Source organism: Anomalospiza imberbis, chromosome 1 (assembly GCF_031753505.1).
Source record: "Anomalospiza imberbis isolate Cuckoo-Finch-1a 21T00152 chromosome 1, ASM3175350v1, whole genome shotgun sequence".
NCBI lineage: Eukaryota > Metazoa > Chordata > Aves > Passeriformes > Viduidae > Anomalospiza > Anomalospiza imberbis.
The window spans coordinates 89156657-89175140 of NC_089681.1; the positions used below are offsets into that span (position 1 = coordinate 89156657).

General features: G+C 38.3%; 1 protein-coding gene across 2 annotated transcripts in view; it reads right to left on the minus strand.

Annotated features, from left to right (window-relative positions):
* CAP2 (cyclase associated actin cytoskeleton regulatory protein 2) overlaps positions 1-18484 on the minus strand; it is a 68729-nt gene that overhangs the window by 37116 nt on the left and 13129 nt on the right. For both annotated transcript variants that reach the window (XM_068199565.1, XM_068199564.1), the window contains one exon: positions 15785-15885. In XM_068199565.1, the coding sequence (XP_068055666.1) occupies positions 15785-15885 (101 nt within the window). The remainder of the gene's footprint in view (positions 1-15784; positions 15886-18484) is intronic.

Here is an 18484-nt window from a genome sequence, read left to right on the forward strand (position 1 = left end):
AATAAATAATAAGGGAAACCTAAATTTTCTAGCCAGAGACATAAATACCATCAATAATAGCAAGGTTTAGATATTCTTAGACATTTCAGATGACTTTTTTTTTGGTACAGAAATTCATAAAACAACAACGTGTGGGTTATTTTAAACTTGGGGGGGGTTGTGTGTGTGAGGAGAACCTTGTAAAACAGCTGAGAAAAAACTGATATTCCTGAGGAGGAAGTGATTATGAATGAATTCAGTGCTTCTTAGATTGCAAGAAGGATAAAAATAAATCTGTAACTAAGGCTTGGTATACAGCAAACTTTTAGAAAAATCAATCAAAGAAGATGGTTGGTCTGAGGAACTTAATGATTTGAATGAAGGAAATGATGGATTTACATTGAGAATGTACATTGAGAATGTACATTGAGAATTGAGAATCTGTGTGCACTGGGCAGGAGAGAGAAATTGTAGGAAAGGGTTAAGAGTCTCTAAATGAACAAATAATGACAGCAATGTATTAAGAATAGGTACAAAACCCTCATAGAGTGAGAGGAGGCCTGGATTATCAAGCAGAACTTTTCAGGCACCGTAACACATACAGTGAAGGAATGATGGATAAAGGCCTTTTTGAACTGTACCTTGTATGGGAAAGTAAAACAAAGACTTATTTTTTAGCTACTGGAACAACAAAGAAACAAAGCGATGAAGCGAAGCCCTGACACTGCTCTGAAGGGCAAGTTTGGTATATCTACATTATTTTTGATGTATGGATTATCTGTTGCTGAATAACATGCTCTTCCTTAATTTCAAGGAAGTTGATGTACATAAAGATATTGAAAGGGTAGCCAAGGAGAATGATGGCAAATCAATGGGAATTACATTATTTGAAAGGGAAGTCAAATATCTGCAGCTCAGTGACAGAATCACTGGGTCCATATTATCTTTTTTCTAGACTACTGAGGACACTGGCAGATGGAAGCACAAGTAGAAAAGATTTTAAATATATATTATTTGGAGATAGTACTAGATGACAGAAATATGCAATGATGGATTGGGCAAATATTCCCAAGAACAGGGAGGGAAGTTATGTCAAGTGATATCATGACTGCTAGCTTGACTTCAGCACCATGAACATTTAAACCAGATTTGAAACAAGTAATTAAAACACATGAAAAGGAAAAGCAGGAGAAATTACAATGGGATTACTTCTGGTTGAAATTATTACTTTATTTCTTAGACAAGGATAATGTGTCAGATCTAGTATATCTGGGTATCATATAAAATGCTTATTGTGGGTCCTCACGGGAAGCTCATGCTTTGAGTGGAAATGGCACAAATTAGATTTAAAATTCTTCAGTTGGATAAGAAGCTGGATAAGCAGAGGCAATAATAAGGTATATTACATATGGTGGTACTTGAGATGAGGAAAGTTGCTAGTTGTGTTTCTCAGGGATTAATTTTAGGAGCAATCAATATGTTCCTTAGTGTCATAAAAGCAAGAATTAGGTGTGCACTCATAACATTCTTGGGCAACCCAAGTTTAGGAGGTTTTAACACAGTCAAGAAGGACTCACTCATCACTTAAGATGAGTAAGATAATTTTGTTGGCACAGATAATATGAACTGGATAAAATTTAGCAATCCTCCTGGTTCCTCTTTAAAACTGTGCATAGTTCTGGGTGTAAATATGGAACTGATTAAATGGAAATGCTGAAGACTGGAAAGTACAAGTATAAAAGCCAGGAAGGTGGCTTTGTGAAAAGAATGTATGCAGTTCTACAAAGGATGTGGCAAAGTATTTTTAGTAGATCTACAGAAGTGTTAGTAACATTAGAGAGACCCTCCCCTGGAATTGTGTGCACAGAATTAACAGAGTCACCTGTGTTAAAAAAAAGATGAGATTAAATCAGAGTTCATGCTAAGACAAGCTACTTGGATTTTTAAAGCAATGAGTATCAGTCACATGAAGATAAAATTTGAGTTTCACTTATTTTTCATAGCAATAAAGTGCCTGAGGAGTATGATAATTCTTTCTCACAGACAATGCAAATAGTAGAAAATGAAGAAAATGGTAGTGTCAGCACATAATCACAGGTCTGAAAACTGGGCCATGAGTAAATGTGGTCTCAAATTTATAAGTTTTCCATCAATGCAAAAAGTGAAATTCAGAAGGGATCTTTCAAACTCCAAAGAGGCAGCATTATTTTAAGACAGAGCTTTAAATACTGATCAAACAGCTCATAAACATGAGAAAAGAGTCCTTAGATACAGAAAGTTAAGATTGTTTATTGAGTTCTTGAACACATACTGAGCTGTAACATCAATGAGGTTTGAAAAATATGTCTGTCTGGCACTTTGTCTACACTGCATTAAATACACACTTCTGGGATCCCGGTGGTCACTATGGAGGCTGGAGAGGATTTTTTTCTCCACTCTGAGTGCAAAGTAACAACTGGTTTCTTGTCTCATTGTTGATGAAGCACTGGAATTTGGTCAGAGCTGGAGACAGACCATTGGATGATACACACTGATGTTCCCAAAAGACTGACATTCCTCGACTATGCCTCATATGTGTGTGAAAACTATTGTTGGATGTGGAATCAGGAGTCACTTCTCCTCCAGAACTGTATTACTTCTCCTGCTCTAGTGCAGAATGTGGCCAAGGCCACTTTCTCAAAATGTCTTGGAACTGTCTTTAAGAAATCTTGTGCTATTGAGTGCACACAAGCAATAGGTAGCACTCTTTTGAGTTAGCTGGGCTACATTTAAATGGTGGCTTCTTGCATTTTTCTATTATCCAAAATTTATTACAAGATGTTTGAAACATTCAGTTGTCAGTAGACTTTATCTTGATTGCAAGGCTTGTGCTATGTGCCCAAAATTTATCCACTCCCAAAAGCTTTTAACTGTGTAGGGATCTGAGCAGCCAGATCTTTCACCTTTCAATGTAAATCTTAATAAAATGAACATGCTAACACAGTATGTGCATTTTACAAGAGAATTTTATAAGAATTCTGCCACAGTGACTTCCTTCTTTCTGCAACAGCATTAAAAACAGCTTTCAGGGTTTTATTGCTTCTGAGCACGCCATACTTCTTTCCCTGCATCCCTTCAAAGCAACAGAAGAGCTTCTTCTCATTACGAATGCATTAGTTCAGTCTATCACCATTCCACTTCTTTCGTGTAGTCTTTCAAATGTGACACTTCATTGCTACCTCCTTGTGCTCAGCAGCCAGGCTGTGTAACTAAGCAGCCAGCACTACAGTTTTGGAGGGAGGTGACTCTTTCATGAGACCCCCCACCAAAACCAGCAAAGACTAATGAGTGAAAACACACCAGAGGGGATCTTTCTCAACATCTTACGTGGCTCAGACAAGACTGCTACAGAACAAATCAGCTGAAACTCTTTCAGTTATATTCAATTATAGGAATGAAGCTTGAGTATCAAAAATAGTATAGGAATCGTGAGTAAATTTATCAGAGTAGAGTACACCACCAACTTGCACACATCTATCTGCAGACAAAAATGGACATGTTTCGGAGCAACAGAAAATTGACATCTGAAAACTTTGGGTAATCCTTTTGGCATTCTTGGGATTACACACAGACACATCAATCATCAGACAGATTCCTCAGATGAGGTGAATTTTTGAAGGAAGCAAATTCCTCATAGCATTTCCTACTTTGGTTTTAGCAATTTGTTCTAGAGATTGGAGGAGACGGCTGTGACTTTGGACCTGAATTCCAAGACCATGTGGCGTTCCATGCACCACCCCATTTTCCCCACTGGTAAAGTGTGGAATAATGTATCTTAATCCTTCACCTCAGGTCTGTTTGACAGCTGACTCAGGTGACTGGTATGGCTGGAAGAGCTGAAGTTTGACATGTGTGCCATGACAGCCCAGTTCCATGCTGTGGAAACCTATGGCTGACCACAGTGAGTGATCTTTGTCGCCACTGCAGTAACAGCATGGACTGTGGCCTCTTCTCAGTTAAGCCTGCCGAGGTTAAAGGAGGAATCATATGTATTTAGAAAGAATTTTTTAAACAGCAACTGGTTTAACCTTCTCTGTCATAACATAATGTCAACTTCTGATATTTGTCAGAAGCCACTGCTTGAAAAATTGCCAGAGGCTCTGAGAGATGTCTAATGAAGACAATGCCGCTGACCCATTTGAAGGAGCACGAGTACAAATTCTACTCAGACTTGCACTGTATCAAACTGAGTAGATGTAGATGCAATGGACTTGAAGCTAAAATTTCCAGTTTGCTTTGCTGAGGTTCAGTTCTCCAGAGCACATGGATCTGCCTCTTTCCCATTTTAAATGTTCTGTTCAATCTAAGTTGACCTTCACTCTGCAAGTACCAATAAAGATAAATATTATTTATGTGCCAAGCAAGCTATAAGAACAAACAGGCACATGCACTCAGATCTCAAGTTACATGTCAATTCACTAGTTGAAAAAAAATAAAACTAAATAGAAATAAGAGAAACAAACGTAACATTTCCTAATGAAATTTTAGTCAAGAAAATTATCCTACTGACCTTATAATATTGAATTTGTCAAATGTTATTGTATTTAATACCGTATTTCCTCAAAATCATAGCATTTAAAAGCACAGTATAAACATCAGAACCTACTGGACTTCTGTTGCTGGAGAATATTACACATCTGCTTATATATACATGCTGTCATTAACAGAGATAATTAGCAAATCAAAATACAGTTCTAGACAGTAAAGAGGACACAAGGGCGAAATGGGATTTAGTGGTCCTGAGTTCAAAATGTGTTTTTGGCAGAAATAATTATGGGTCCTTTGTATCTAGCAAAAGACACAATGACTGACTGTAGTTTTCATTTCAGCAAATGAAAACTACAGCTGGAGCTTCACTGACCCCAGCCCTTCTCTAAGAGGGACAGCACTACCAGAGGAAGGGACTCAGTTTGTCTTTTACATTTTGCTTTCAAAAGCCTCTTCAAAGTGAAGTGGTAAAGCTGCTGCTGGCTTGAAGGGAGAGGAAAGAAATGGAAAAAGAACAGTTTAAGTTAAGCTGGGGCTGCTATAGAAACAACCCAGGTTAGCGAAAGAGACGGTATTTATTTTGAACAGCTAATTGGCTGATAGAGATTTTTAAAAACTGGACCAAGCCTTAAAAAGTCACTGGCAGTTCTCCAAACAGAGCTCTTTTTACTCTGGAAAATGAAAAGTAAAAAAGAAAAACACCGAGACCTTTCTCTCACTGGTCCATACAGAAAACAGAGTTGAAATTCAAGTCAAAATTAAAGTCAGTGGGAGATTTGCCATTGGTTTTCACAGAACCAGACACCACCTGAGGTATTTTCTACTTTCAGACAGATACATTGACTACCACCAATTAGCTGTCCCTTAAACTGAGGTTTTTGGTGTTTTTCAGCCTTTATGGCTATGTCTATATTAAAGAATTTTTGTTAAAATTTCTCAGCATTGCTACTGCCTGCACAGTACCAATCAGTGCTATCAATTGTATTGGTACTGGTATCTCTGGATGTTTGTATCTGCCAGCGTATTAAACACTGCATCATGTAACTGTGCACAGTATTACTTGTTTCAGAGTAGCATCCATATCTCATATTAACTTTAATTTTTTGTAAACTTCACATTGACTTAAGCCACTCAGAGCTCTTACTTCTGGTGGAGTTCAAACCATACTGTTCTTTAAGATCTCTCAGTGCTAATTAATGATGTAAGATGGATAGAATCATTTGGGGTAGATTGTTGCTGCCATTTTATTTTTCCATTTCAAACATGAAGTGTATAGATGAACTGGAGTGAAGCAATATTTAAAGCTACAACAGCTGTTTTTGCATTCATTTCAGTATTATTGCCTTGGGTAAAGAATATACATATTCTGCACCATTTGCACCAATAAAGTTTGCCACAGTGTCCCACAATTTCCTCTAAACTTTCAGTTTTGAATGACATGTGTTTTTCTGATTGATTTCAAGGGACTATTAAGTTTAAAAGATAATGAATACTATTTAAATGTCAGCTTTGTTAAGTAATTAATTATTAATATTAGTAGCAGAAACAGTAATTTATTTTGTTCATCTGTCACTGCTTCAAACTGATATAAATATTTTGCTTTAGGGCCATTGCAAGCTACTTATTATTTCCAAGTGAAGCTATAGGAGATCATATTCTCCAAAAACATCTTAAATAACCTTCGTCACCCATAAGAGAGGAAGAACAAGGCCAGACCAAGGCTATTGACTAGCTGATGCTGTCCTAAAGCTCAGGCTGCTTTCTTATCTTCCAGATTCACAAATTCTTCATTTATCTCTTTGACAACAGCCAAAAATCTATGACTCTCTTGACCTCTGTCCATTTCAACTTTTACAGAGAAGTTCCAAAACAGATGTAATGTACTGATAGTTAGGGATTCCAGAAGATTCAGCATAGAAAAATACTGAGAATTGTGTGCAAAAATAAAAAGTCCACTATTTATCAAAATGTGGTCTATTTACAGACTGAAGTGTTGGTGGTTTTACAACACCTTTCTTTTCTGAGCAGGTTTAAAAATGTTCAAGAATTCAAGTTTGCCATTTCCATTGCAGACTTTTGCAAAGGACCAAGTCACCTGATGGAGATTTCTAAGCCATCTCACTGCACAGCATACAGCCATGGATCTACGTTTAAAGGCCTCCACATCAGTAGAAGTAAAGGGTGCTATTGTCTTATTGAAGCACCTGATCAAGATGTAAGCACCTGGTCCCTGGTGCTTCTCTATAGACCAGACACAGCCACAAAATTGCCTGTCAGCTCTGCAGGATTTATGCTGTCATTTTCTGTCTCTGTAATATGTCATTAGTGATTACCATAGAAACAAACAACAGATAAAAAGAGCCAAACATTTTAAAAGCAAGCATAAAACCACCTAAGAACAAATGGCTTCTTTTCATCACTAAAATACCAGGCCACCATTGTTGGCTGGAGTTTCTAATAATCAAAGACTGTCAATACTGTATTTTATTAGCATTAGGGTATGAGTAACAGCAATCAGTGATAAGCGAGATTTGACCTGCCTCCATTTTGTTAAATAACCCAGGACTCCTGAGGTAGAAGGCTTTTCCAGGGGGAATACATTTAAACATTACATGAACATTCTTTGTATCACATGTCAAAGATTATGCCATGACAAAATGGTATTTTTTTTTGGTAATCTGTATTAGGGAGAGTAGACAGGAAGCACCCCAACCTGCACAGGAAGTTGGTCACAGTCTTCCTGAGAGCTCTTACAGCTCTTCATCCTGACTAGCCTACAAAAAATCAAGCAGCTTTCTCCAAGAGTGATGGCAAAAGGAAACCAGCTCAGTTCAGGATTTCACTGAAGAACAGAAAGCGGGGTACATTAAAGTTTCACAGCCCATTGAAGCCTCTAGTTTCTCCTGTTACCTGGAGCTACATTATGCATCTCTGAAAAAGTGTATTACTTCTTTAAGTAAACAGAAACTGCATACAATGCACTGAAGTAATGAAGTCTAAATTTTGTTATTACCAAGATCAACAATTTTTTTAAATTCAAGTGCCTTTTTCCTTTCCCATGAACATCTGAGCTCAGAGTTCTTTGGAGGACCTGGTTGCCAGTGTTGAGGAACTATTTGGGGAAAGACCTCATTTTCCTGAGGAAAAGAAAACCTATATTTCCTCCATGGAACACATGTTTTAAACCAGCACATCAGAGAACCACAGAGATCTCGGGGCCTGCAGGTCTCATTGTGATCTGCACAAGCACGCTTTTACTGCACTGGTTGCAGACACTCTTTATTTCTCTGATGGGCTGCTTTGGCCCTGAGGCTGCTGCTAAGCACCCCCACTCTCTATCACCAGCCATTCTGTCAGAAGCCCTTCTCAGTAAAGGTCCAAATCCATACAAAGGGTATTTCAGAAAAGACTTTAAAATTTCACAGGGCTTAGATGTGTCCCTGATTTAACATATTCAAGTTCTAGGAAGTTCAGATGCTTCTCTCTGTAAATTAAAAAGGTTATAGCACTTCTTGAGGTTTTACTTCATAAATATTCTTCTAGCAGTTATTGCTGAGCAGCCTTCTGAAAAACTGATGTCTTGACTTTGTCTGACAAGTTGCCTGATAAAGACTGGAGACCCACTGATTTCTAAGAAATTCTACTACCTTTAGAGAGAAAGCTTGGACAAATAGGTTCTTATATAGAAAAGACTTTTTTTTTTGTATGTCCTGCCTCTCATGCACTTCAAGACAACCGGTGACATTGCCACCTCACTCTGCAAGTAGTCCCATTGAGCTCTCTGAAAGCAACTCAAAGGCTAAAGTGCCAGAACTTGTCTCCCTGTAAACTCACTTCCACTTTCATCACCCTGAAAGAATCCCAGGCGCCCAACCAAAATTTGCTAACCTGGAAGTTAATTCAAAACTTAAAGCTCAGACATCTATAGTAATATTTTAGTATTTCTTCCCAACTGAACCCTGTTTTCCTTTTCAGAGGTGCTAAATAACAAAAGCCTACATGTACCTGGAGAGGGAACCTTAGGCTCTCTGAAAGGTGAAAATGTGATTAAAAAGCAGATCAGAACTAAGGTGTTTTTTAAAACAGAACATGAATTAAAGCAACAAGAAAGAAATATTTTAGCCTCAAAGTTCTACATAAAGATGCTTAATGAATCTTTTTACGGTATCTCTGGGATAAAACACATAATTAAACTTATGAAACTCTGCACCAGTATTTAAACTGCTTTGCAGTGCAGATTAATTGTGGAAATACATAGTTCCATTTATGGGTGTCAGTAGACTAAAAGAAGTTAGCAGTGACAGTGACATGGTTTAATCTATGCTAATGAACTCTTCAACATTCAGAAATCTGACCATATTGATCATGCAATTCATACTGGATAAAAAGAGGCAGTGCACGTTTGTGGCCACATTATACCCTCATCACTCCTGACAGCACTCCCAGCTTATTTAAAACAACATTCAAACTGCACACTGGTTTCCCTTGTGGCTTAATTCTTATTATTCACTGAACTCCTTTTTACTAGAAACTGACTGAAGAGCCAGATTCTGAGCTCACTGTTTGTTGTTTTTGCTGATGACAATGAATAGCCTTCTCAGTTTCCAAGCCCAGCATTTCTATACACTCAAAACAGTTGCAACCAACTAGCAAAATAAAAGCAGGTCAGGGATAGGGAGGCAGATGAGTGAAAAGAGTGTACATGTGCTCTTCAGAAAGAATGAAACCGAAAATTAATAAAAGACTTACTCATAGCCTGTAGCAACAAATGACATCATTCAAGCATTTGTCCCAAAACAGGAAAAAAAAAAAGGGGGGGGAAAACATTTTGCATTTCTCAGATTGAAACAAAAGGGTTTAAATGATGTTACTACTCCAACTCATATTTCCACCAGAGAAATAAAAACTATGAGCATCAGTAAAAAAAAAATTTCAGTCACAAGGGGTTCATGCTGATGAGAATAGCAAGGATGCTGTCCTCGTTTTTCTGATGGATCAAGAAAGTGTAACTTGGCAATTGTTCACTAGAAATTACTGTTGTGAGTACCACACACTTCACTGTTGCGACTCTGAGTGCCTGAGATGACTGTCACCTATGCTCTCTAGATACTGTACTGCTTTGAAACAGAGAGAAAAGTAAAAGTCTGATTACCCTACCAAGGCTTCCTCATGGACCCTGGCTCTGTGCCTACTCCATATATCCAAGCCTCCCTAATAAGTTTTCTCCTGACTTTACAACAACAAGTGTCCTAGGCAATGGCTTTGCAACAGGCTCGTGGAGACACTCTCACACGGTATTTGTGGCTGTGAGTGTAGGTGGTTCATGCTCTAAAGCCATCTGTGATTTAGCTCGCTCTTTTATCTTTTTTTATCACCTTATGATTTTTGGTTAAGCTGACGCAGTGGTTTTCAACTTGTGGAACTCTTATGCCTCTAGTCTGTACATCGCTTCTCCTGGAAAATGACCAAGAAAAACTGGTTTCCTGCCAGTTGACTCAAATATTCTCTTAAAGGGCTTCAATGAAAACATTTTATAGGGATAGCAAAATTAGCATGAGCTGAAGCATATGATTGGTTCTGACTTTGACTTCAAATGGCCAAAAATGCAATGTATGCCTTGATTAATTGCTCCATTCATTAAGTAAATTGATTGGTAAAATATGGACCTTATATCTAGTCTGAACGCTGAATATTATTCTGAATTCATCTGGTCAATCAAAGAACCCTTCACAATCAGACTTTTTTCATAAGAGCAACTTATCTAACTTTTCTTGGGCAAACATGATGGATTTTTCTTTGTTTTCACACTGCATATAAAGTTTCCCACACAAATTGTTGATACCTTTTTCTAGCATCTTTGGGAGATCAGAAAATCCCATTGTACTGAGTAACCATATACACATAAAATCCTTTTTAGGGGGCAATAGTTTTAGACCTTGGTCTAAAATGGGCTGTAATGGTCCCTGATCAACTGCACTACTTTGAAAGCAACTGCTTATGGATTAAGTCAGGAACTACTCCATATGCAAAGAAACCCCATGAAAACAGGTTGTCAGTAACTCCTAACAGCCTTGAATGTTTGTGTTTCTGATTTCTTATGTTTCTGACTAAATGACATATGGAATGTTCTCATTCTATATTCCCACCGCTATCCCCCCTAAATTTACAGGCGCATGTTTCTCATGCCAGCAATACACAACTAAAAGCTTAGTACTGGCCACTGTGGCATTTATTTTTCAATACTTGTTTGACTTTTATCTCTTCCTTGCCTTTTTAAATAATAAGAAAAACAAGTGTTATTTACTGCAATGTCAGTGTCAAGAAACTTACAGCCCATCAAAATTGTTGGAAAAACTCCCACTCTTTCAGAGGGTGGTGTTCTAGACTTGGAATGGATAGGTCCTTCATGCTCAGGAGCCATCTTTATTCCCAAACAGGTCTTACAGTCCAACAGGTGCAAGCATGTCTGCACACCACATGCTCCTGCTTCAATAAATCCTGCTTGTTTTGAAAGCCAGATTCAATCCCTAGGCCATATGGGAAGTTGTCCTTTAGAACAGAGCAATCAAAAGTTGTAAAATTCCTAGAAAAGTCAGATTTTCCTAAACTAACCCCTAAATTAGCCTCTCGGCTAAATTGTATATATTGCATTTCCATCTTTCTTCTCCTATTAAAGTGAACGTTCTTTATTGCTCATATTATAAGTATTTTGTAGTACATATATAGGGTGAGAAACACAGCTGAATTAGCATTACAAAATCAACTTTAACACTGACAGATTTCCAAGGCTGATGATTTTATTTTCCCTTTTGGTGGACAGCACTACCATTTTCTACACTCTAAGACTCCTTCTCTCAGTTGAGTGCACTTTGTATGCTGTCAAAAATATCTGTCTTTTTATTTTTTTTTTATATATTCCATTTTTCCCAGTCCCGCAGTAGCACCTTGGTTTGGTGTTTATTCCATGTAGCAGAAAATACCTCTCACAGAAATGCAAAGGCAGCCTGACAGCAAGCTTCTCTTTTGGGCATGTTGACATCATCCTCCTCTCTGAGCTCTAATTCAACTTTCAACACAATGCCTAAAACCGCACAGCCTCTCAGCACAAAAGATGAACACGAGAGTACACTTGTGCATTCTGTTGCCCTGTAAGCAAATTGCCTTATGAATGAGGAATCAGTCAAATAATGGGTTTGATAGTCTGCATTTAGATTAGCTAAGATAAAGTGCAAAAGTGGGTTTTTTTTGGTGCAGCACAGACAGCAGCACAGCCTGCTCAAAGTTCAGGGCTATGAACATCATTGATTCATTCTTCAGCATCTCTCACATGAAAAGACAACATGCAGCTATTTCACATGTCATAACTGCTCTTTTGAAAAAAAAAAAAAACAAAACGAGGCAGTAGGATTTTTTAACTTCACTGATAGTCCAAACCAGAGTGGCACTTTGCAAAGTCCATACATATCTCATAAATCTCCTGCTTTCAGCTCTCTATATTTACGTGGACTTTCTGGGAAGAAGAGAAGAATGTCACTGCTTTCATGTAATGGATAAAGAAAATAAATTCTCTGGGTATGTGCATACGACATTTATGGGCTGCACATTGCTTTCTCTGCTCACCATGACAAGGAACAAGTGCATGCACACAGAGAACTCCTGCAGATTGGATAATGTGCTGTGAATTACTTCTCGGTGCTACCTTGTTCATGCAGTCATACATGTAATGGATTGCATCAAAATTCTCTTCCAATAAGGAGCAACTGAATTTCTGCTTGCTGCAGAATAAGGAGCAACTGCATTTCTGAATGCTCCAAGCTCCTTCAGCTTTTGTTTTGAGCTCCATATTTCAGCAGCTGGAAGTTGATGGAAGAAAGGAGGGAAAAGGCATCCATATTTTCATAGTTTTTCATTCCAAGATAAATAGCTTGGATGAGAGAAAAGGGAACATAAATGAATCACAGAGACAATCTGGTTCTTTCAACTGGTGGGGTTGGGAGGTTGAAAGATTTTTACAAATAAACAGTTTTTAAAAAGAAAAGTATTAGCTTATGTGTTTGACAGAAGGCTGCAATTATGCTCTGCTCTGTACCACATAAAATACTAAAATATGGAAATGTGAGGTTATCTATCCTTCTTTTGTGGAACCAGTACATTCTCTTCCTATCTTGATGTCTCATCTGGTACATTACTCAAATTCAAGCCAAAATACTCCACCACTTGAGACAGCACATAAACAAAAATAATGTGAAGAAATTCATAATAAACACATTACAAAAACCTGCTTCTCAGCCTTCTAAAGTCTTGCTTTCTTTGCTTTGCCAAGGTGAAGAGCCCATCAAACCTGCTTGAACCCAGCTTCCTCACTAGGACACAATCTAAAGGTAGACTTATGTCTTCCACAAGCAGCTCTTTGTCATCCTTAACACATTTTCTGCAGTGCTGGATTGATGGCCTATGCTGTAGAGTCACAATCTGTTTTATACCGATTTTGAATTTCCCTCATTCTGACAGAAGGACAGTTTTTGGTGTTGGCACACATGGTGAGTCAGCTTCAGGGCTGTTACAGCATGTAATGGTTGGTGACAGCCTCTGAGACACTGGTATGTCAGGCCAAAGACAGCTGCTTGGTAGCAGTCCTGGCCACGTTCACTCTTTCATTGACTTCACATGCTCTACAGTTATAACATGGACAGCAGAAAGTGGTTTCATAAAATCTGTGCCTGTAGGGGACTTTGCATTTCATAGAAATATCCATATAATCACCAGATCTTTATTCCACAGTGATAAAACAGGGAAAAGATCTTATCTTAGCTGTTCAGGGTAATTTGTTTTAAATAGAGTATGTAAAAGCCTAACCATTCTCCCTGACTTTTAAAAAGTGGTTCATTTTTTCACTGCAGTTGACCTCAGAGATTCACCCCAATATGTACTGTAATTTGAAGGAGAAATATGTTGCTCTCAAGATTGAGCCTAAGAAGAACTCTGACAAACTAATCTTTGTAAAACCCACTGTGCTGCTGTGTTTAAGACAGCCAGAAGCTAGCTATTAGTTCTTGTTTTTGTGGTTTGTTTTGTTCTCTTTTAACAGACTTTTTAGAGTACAGCATGATGAAAAAATAGCAACAAGGCTCCCCAACAGATTCCAGTTGTGTCTGAATTCTTCCTTTTGCCAGGCATACAAACCACACAATCATTACAGCCATCAGCATGAAACACATCATGTTAAATCCCTCATTTCTTTAGTATAATATGAAGTCTCTCTTTCTCTCATATTACCATTCTGGTCTGTCAGGTATGTGAGGTTTTTCAAGGCAACAGGTGTTTTTTGAAATAAAATACAACCTTCCCTTCAGCTCATTATGTGAAAGAGACAGCAGCTGCAAGTATAATGCTGAGGACACATGGTCTATAGGACACCCAGAAGAAAAATACTCTTTGTTCCACTTGTTAAGGTAAAGCACAGATGTTGCTTCAGTGATAAGCATGAGCATAAGGCAACCACAGTCTGCTCCACGTTGTAAATGTAGAATCTAAGATTTCAGAATATTTAGTAGGCTGCAATCAGAATCACCAGTTTCTTTATGTAAAGAAAGCTAATGCAATGTCTAAGCTCATAGCACTAGCAAATACTCCATATCACAGCTTGCATTACACTATCAACAACAATATGCTAGGGACTGTCCAAAGACTTGGCTGACAAATTATTAATAATCTTTTATATGGACTCAGTTATGAGTATGAAATAGTTACAAATGCATAAATTAATACACTTACTGATTTAATAATTTAAACATTTACAGATAGTGTATATTAAAAACACTATTTAAAAGGGTTTAGCAATTTAGAATGCTAAATGCAATCCCTTTCCCTGCTTAGTATTGGTAATAAGACTGTTTTTATATCACTCAAATCTAAGCTGTTGAGAAATCAACTGCAAAATAATGATATCTAGTGAATATAAAAACCAAGCTAGAATCGATCCTTTCCAGGGAGCAATTCTCTGTTCAGTTAGGTTCATAATTCTTCCTCCAACGCTCCAACCCTCATTTATTTATTTTCCCCTAGTCTCTCTGAAGAACAAAGTACATATATTGTAGCTTACAGTATAATTGTCTAGGCTTTTTCAAATAAAAAGGGAGTGCAGCATTTCCTTAGAAAAACAAAGACTGTCTAGGCTTGCCTGGTCTCCTTACTCCCTCCTATTTTCCAGGCCTAACTAGGTCAGAAACTCTGTCCTACAAACCAGAATATGTAACACCACAGAAAAAAACATAGATCACAGAATAATTGTCATCTTTCTCTGTAAGTAGACTGGTTGCTTTGGCTGTCCTGAAGAATATTTATGTTGGCCTTGCAACATGAATCTCTAGCTTGTAGGACTGCATCTTTTTCTGGCTACAGTGTTTGTTATGTACAGCAGCAGCAGCAATCAACCATACACACAGAGGAAGGCCTGATGGCATGGATCTACTAGAAAAGTCAAAAGCTTCACACTCCTTCAGATCCAGCTTGCACTGACCCCAGCTCTCTTGTGTGTGGGATGTTTTTTTGTTTTTTCCAAAATCTATATTGGTAAGCTGTTGGTAAAATGAGTCCATCTCTGGTCAATTCTATCACTACCCATTTTAGGGAAGACCAGCTTAGAAAAATAAAATGACACAAACAAGTTCTAATCACAAGGTTAAGATTGTAAGGTTAGAAAGTATTGTCATCATGAAAATGATACCATAGTACTTCCTTGCTACAGCTTATGTTTTTAACAAAAGGTCACTCAAATGGCTGAATCATTTTTAGTTTGCTACATTGTTACAAATTAGAGATGTGAGTAATAAAAACAACCAGAACAATATTTCTATATTAATTGGAATGATGATACACATACTCAGAAAAAAAAACCACAGGGATATCATTGCTTGGGCCCACCTGTTGTTTGCTACTAAATTGTTAGCACATGTTCTTAACTGTGTTCCTGTCCTGCAAAGAGCTCAGCAGCCAACAAAACTATTCAAATTGCTTGTGACTGAGAATATTTATATATTTTGCATTCTGTGGTGCTCAGCTTTGGTGCTGTAGAAGGCAAGCAATCTCTTATGAATCCATACAACCTTGTGCCATTCCTGAACCAACTGTACTCAGTGTGCTATCTCTACTACAAGAATTAATAACTTAAGAGTTTGTTCTGCTATTACACTCCTCTACTCAGAAATCAAGGCTGATCACACAGACTCTAAGACTTGTACACTTCCATCATCATGGGAAAATCTGAGTAAATACTTACATGTGTCTTCACATCACCTTCAAGAATCTTGCTGTACCTGAGAAACTCAGCAACACTTCCATTCAGCAGCCTATCAAAGGCTTCCACATATGGTGCTATGCCTGTAGAGGAGGAACATTCGATTATAATGGGTTAATAAAGTATATAATGCACAGGACGTGTAGCAGATGGAGGAAGTGTATCATAGAAAATTAGGAGATTGCTGTAACTTCATTTCTGATTTATGAAATCAGTGAAAAATGAAGTAAAATTATTTTTGTCCTAGATAGAAAGAAGAGAAAAAAATCCTGCTCTTGCTAGAACTTGAATAGGAACCTGTAAGAGAATTTCCTGTGCATAATGTAATGGGAAGTCTCTTTTGTCTTAAAATAACATGTGCTAAAACAAGCATCTCTCAGCCCTTCAAAGGAGTGACCTGAGAAGTCTAATTCTCTTAACAAATTTCCCCTATTGTACTTTAACCAAAGATTATCCCCTAAAAAGAACCTGCACTGTACTTAACAACTATTTTTATACTACTTCATTCCTGATGATCTCTGTGATGTTTGGTGGCTTTTAATAGCAACCAATTCCATTTCCAGTAAGAGAGTCTTTGGAATGGGTTGACAGTAGATTTATGCAGCGAGATATGGCTTTGTAATCCCCTCATTTTGTTGTCTCACCTTGCAAAACTGTCACTGGATAAAGCTCAAACAAGTCTTCCACACGACATATCCCATTGACTGTATATATGCTATACATTACAAAAGAGGTATAAAGCTGCTATTTTCTATATGGTACACAGAGCAGTTTCCTGATTAAGTGAACAATCAGAAAATGCAGATCGGCTTCAGTTTCTTAAGCACCTGGCTTCTACATGGCACTATGTGGTACCTGTTAAGATAGCAAAAAAAATCTTGCCTTGGATGCTTTCCAACCCTCCCTTTACTCCCTCATGTCTTGTCTATACCCCAGAACCTTTGCCAGATCCAGCATGAATGACACATATATGAATCTATGACATATGTAGGATCTGAGAGAGCAAGGCAAAAATTCTTCCCTGCCTCTCTCCCTCATTAATAATGCCTGAGGATTGCTCTGAAGAGGTACCAGTCTTTCCCCAGAGAATTTGCTTTAATCTTTTGGCACTATATAACAATTGTGTCCAAATTCATAGTTATGAAAGCTCTCTTTATTCCACTAGGGTCATTTGGCTCCATGACAGAATAAAAGACAGGCTCTGGCAACTGGAGTTTGCAGTGGCCTGTGTGGAAAAGAAAATGTAGTTAGTCAGCTAGGTGGGATTTCAAGGCTCCTTTTCTTCTCTTGATGCCATTCACCTACAATTCTGAGGAATTTCTGGGCTTTCTTTCATATTAAGTGTTTGTGTGTAAACCCTTGTGTGTAAAAAAATGACCTAATGCACAAAAGGTTTTAGCTGTGGAGACGCTTTCAAAAGCCCATTTAAGTTCTTTTTCAAAATCTGTGTATGTTTCCAAAAGAATCATTGTAACGTTTTCCTTTTAGAGCAGAGTTTTACATAACAGTTCACCAAATTCTCCTATGCAGAGCTAGAAAGCAGCTATGCTATTTTTTTCTATTCAATGCAGCTCACTCCCAGGAGCATTTACTAGAATTTGCTGTGGGCTGTGCACAGCAACGGAATGATTTATTTGCAATTCTGCTATTGTAATGCCATTTAGGAAAACAGTAAAGGTACAGATCTCCCATCCTGTTTCTGAAAATGTATTAATTGAAAAGCCAAGGTTGTTTTTTTTTTAAATTCTAGTTATGGAATGGTCTTTTAGGGGATGGAGGTCATGGTTGAAGAAAGAAATATACCTCCATTTCAGTTGGAGATTTTTAAAAGGTCACAGTTTGGCTTGAGTGTCAGTTTTGAAGGAGAAAAAGAAAGAAGAGACCTGTAAGACCGTTTCCTTTGCAGTGGCTGTGGCGGGTACATGAACCTCTGCATAGGCACAGTGACACAGGCACACGGAGTGGTGTTCGGGGCACTGCAGGCGTACCAGTCACACAAACTGAAGACTTTCCCAAATGCACCAGCAAAAGCTAATTCCTGAGTCCTTGTGTGAGACAGCTCTGCCTGGAGACGCCATGCAGCCTGGCAAGCACCCCATGGTGCTGCTCATCTCAGCTTCTTACAGCAGTCTCCCAGCGGGTGTGTTTTATAATCGTACTTCAACAAGGCTTCTCAGCTGGTTTCTTCTAGGGATCTGTTGGGGCATTCAGGCTCTGGTTCCCTGGGTGGGGGAATCTTTTCACCGGACTGTGCTCTTAGGTCAGGTCAAGAATATAAGCAGTACATGGAAGTACCTGGCATGGTTACTTATCTCCTGTTCTGAAAGCAGCCCTAGTTCTGCAATACTGTGCTCTGGATAAATACAGATTCACCTAAATGGACTCATTACATAACTGAATTCCTTGAGAATTGCACAATTCCTAGTGGTGATTGATTTGTCAGTTTGTACAAGGATCGTATTTCTCCCTGACTTTGCTACAGTTTGCTAGCTGCCTAGGTTTTCTCTGGACTGCAAGTACTTTTTTACTGAAGCTTTCTGTGACTGGAACTCATCAGCTATGGAAGCGTGATGGAAGATGCTCCTTTCCTGCCACAGAAACACACTGCTCTCAGTCAGCTGCTCCACAGCAGCTGCCATTGTGCAGACCCAGGGCACACAAGAGTGCAGGGAATGTTCCTCG